This window comes from Protomyctophum bolini (assembly GCF_963924005.1).
Source record: "Protomyctophum bolini genome assembly, chromosome: 18".
In the NCBI taxonomy this organism is placed as follows: domain Eukaryota; kingdom Metazoa; phylum Chordata; class Actinopteri; order Myctophiformes; family Myctophidae; genus Protomyctophum; species Protomyctophum bolini.
Window position 1 is genome coordinate 11,079,107 of NC_137879.1, and position 3,438 is coordinate 11,082,544.

Genomic DNA, 3,438 nt, shown 5'->3' on the forward strand with positions numbered 1-3,438 from the left:
CATGTACCCCTAGGTGTCTCTGGACCCCACTTTGAGAACCAATGTTATAACATACTCACAGGACCAGTGCCCAGACAGATACCAGTCAGACTAGATGCCCATCTATTATGCCAAAATATGGAATGACTACAACAACACATAAAGGTCCTTCTCGACTCCCTAAAACTAGGGAGTCGAGAAGGACCTTTGCCTGTTGAAAACTCTAGTATTCGCCGGCTGCCGGCCGTGGCTGCACTAATAACTTTGGGGCAGGCCCGTGACCCGTCTATAGTTTGAATGGACAGGTATCAGTCAAAAGGTAGACATCGAAAAGGAAGGACAGGTGGGGAGGGATCAACATATTATGGAATGTCAGAACAGGTCAGCTCATAGGCCTATGGAGATCTAAGCGTGACAGCCATATATGGTGGCGTAACGTGTAACACGGCGTGACGGACTGACAGTCATATATGGTGAGCCTGACGGACATACTGACATACTGACTGAGTGACTGACAGGTTTTGCAGATTTTCATAGTAACCAATGGACCACAAAGGAAACAAGCTCCCTGGGGCTTTTTGTGTTATCCTTTTAGCTGAATAATTAACCTTTGACTGCACTATACCTACACTGTTAACAATATTGTTAATAAAGTATTCCATCAATCAATCAATCAATCAATCAATCAATCAATCAATCAATCAATCAATCAATCAATCAATCAATCAATCAATCAATCAATCAATCAAAAAAATAGCTGTTAATGGCTAGTCTACTGTATGTGGGTTTGGGATGGGGTTTCATATTGTACCAAACGGCGGGTTCTTGGGTTGAAAAAATAATAAAAATAATAAAAGTATTAGAACCACAGACAGAATGATGTAAAGTTTCGCCCGGTAAAAAAACGCAAAAAAACAGGTGCGTCTGTTATAAGTCCCGCCCCCATTTTACCTTACATGGCACGGAAAACAATGATTGGCAGTCCTGCTCTGAGCCGTGGGACTCCAGCTGCTGGTGTGTGTGTGTGTGTGGGAATAGTAGTGAGAGTAGAGAGAGAGACATGGCGGAGTTTGGTGCGGCAGAGTCAGAGAAGAAGGGAGAGCTAGTGGGAGAAGTAGAGCGGCGGAGGAGACACTTTTACCAACACTTCTGTCCCAACATGTAGGAGAGGAGATACACTCTCTCTCCCAGGAGGAGCCGAAGAGAAGCAGAGCCTACAGGAGGTTTTATTAGTAGTAGTATTATTATAGATCTCCTCCAGACAGACAGACAAGAGGGACGAACTGTTGGAAACAAACATGCATTTGGACTGTTTCTTCTTCGTATTCTTCTTCTTAGTCAACAAACAGCCTTGGGCTGCTTCAACAAACATGGCTACTTGTGTCTCCTTCAACTCGGGCTCGAACAGAAGCGTCCCAACAACAACTCCCACCAGGCTCCTCTGACTAAAACAAAACAAAACAACAACGCCACGATCTTTTGTGGAGGAGAGGCGATCAGAGAGGGGGAGAGAGAGAGAGGAAAAAAAGGGGGAGTTTTGTATTTTCGGATCGGTTTTTATTAATAACGAGAAGAGATCAGATCGCCGCCGCGGCCCGGGACACTGCATTGAAAAATGACTGTGGGAATTACGATATTAAACACTCCATTAAAGGGAGTAAATACATAACTTTGTTAACCACCATGACCCAGCGATATTTAAGCTATCACACGTTATGTTTTCTTAATAATTGACCACAGTGAATATAGCCTGGGACTCGGAGAGAGAGAGAGGGAATACTAATAATAATCGATGGAGTCCAAGCATAAAGAGTTGCTGGAGAAGTGCTACCAGAACTTGGTGGAGCAGATCACGGACCCCGGGCGCCTGGTGGAGGTGCTGGCCCACTCCGGCGCCCTGAGCCCGGCCGAGCGCTACCAGCTGGAGTCGGAGGGTGGTGGTGGTGGGGGTCCTGGAGGGGGTCCCCCGGGCCCGGGGGGCGAGGACAAGGTGAAGGTGGACCTCCTGCTGAAGATGCTCCTCCAGGCCCAGGACAGGGACCGCTTCCCCGAGCTGTGCGCCGCCCTGGAGAAGACCCACCCGCACCTGAACCCCGCCGTGCTCCTGAACCACCCCGGAGGGCCCCCGGGGGTGGATCATCACCATCATCACCACCATCATCCTCATCACCCGTCTGGTGAGTGGATGAATGAATGAATGGATGGATGACATGTCTGTAATAACCTCATTATTGGAAAGCATTGGTGGGAAAACAAAAAAGGTCTTACTTTACTTAAGTAAAAGTATCAATACTGCAATGTAGAAATACTTGCACAACTTACAAACAAGTAAATGTCCGGAAATTCAAAATGTACTTGAGTACCAAAAGTGAAAGTACTCATTAAGCTGAATGTCCCATTTCACATTTCCAAATGTATACAAATCTTTTAAAAATAGCAGATATCTGCTATTATAAAGTAACTAGTAGTAATATAACTAAAGTTTTCAAATGTATAGTGGAGTCAAAGTAGTAAGTACAATATTTGGATCTGAGATGTAGGCTACTGGAAATTGGAAATCCTAAAGCACAGATACCTCAAAGTACAGTACTTAGTTACTTTCCACCGCTGCATCTGGTGAGTGAGTGAATGATATATCCTTATTATTGGATAGGGTGTTAATTTAACTTTTGAGAGCATTATCTGTGCAAATGGACTCCCATTTGGTTCCTTGAACTCCTTCTTCCCTTTGCACACTCGCTTTGCTCTGAGTTTACAGACGGTCCATTTGCACACTCATATAAGTTAACTTAGTGTTGGTTCAATCTGTACACTCTCAGAAGTTGTTACCGTGGGGAGCGGCGGTGGCTCAGGGGCGTAGAGTGGCTGGATGATAACCGCAAGGGTTGCCAGTTCGAGCGCGGGCTCCCCCAGAGTTAGTGTCGAAGTGTCCTTGAGCAAGACCTTGAGCTCCCTGATGTGCTGGTTGGTGCCTTGCATGGTTTCCGCCGCCATCGGTGTATGAATGAATATGTGTGTGACTGTGTGTGTGTGACTGGGGTGAATGTAATGCACAATCTATGTAAAGCGCCTTGGATAAAGGTGCTATAAATGCACCATGTACCATGTAATTAATGGTGTTATTATTACAGTTCTGTGTTGTAATTCAGTGGTTCCCAAAAGTTGAGAGAGTTCCAGCTAAATGATAATTAAGAACCAAATGGACCCCTGTATGGGTCTGTAACTCAGAGAGTGTACAAATGGAACCAAATGGACCCTAACGGGTCCATTTGGTTCCATTTGTACACTCTCAGAGTAAAATTTATATTGATTTTACAATATAAATTTGTGTCCCAGAGATTGAAATGCCATTAAATGGGGGACCGTAGCCTAATTCACGTCAAACCCGGGGCCCTTGAAATGAAAATGGCTGAAAATCAATGCTAGAGCCGTTATGAGGGGTCCATGGCATATATTTTC

The 3,438-nt window shown here is 45.1% G+C and overlaps 1 protein-coding gene across 4 annotated transcripts in view; it reads left to right on the plus strand.

Moving 5' to 3' along the window:
* The first annotated feature begins 1,016 nt into the window (after positions 1 to 1,016).
* The window catches only part of LOC308332613 (disks large homolog 5-like), a 47,172-nt gene continuing 44,750 nt past the window's right edge, over positions 1,017 to 3,438 (plus strand). For all 4 annotated transcript variants that reach the window (XR_013965728.1, XM_080788589.1, XM_080788591.1 and 1 more), the window contains exon 1: positions 1,017 to 2,156. Coding sequence is in view for 3 of the 4 variants with exons in the window: in XM_080788589.1 (XP_080644715.1) it covers positions 1,772 to 2,156 (385 nt within the window). In the remaining variant the exon portion in view is untranslated. The remainder of the gene's footprint in view (positions 2,157 to 3,438) is intronic.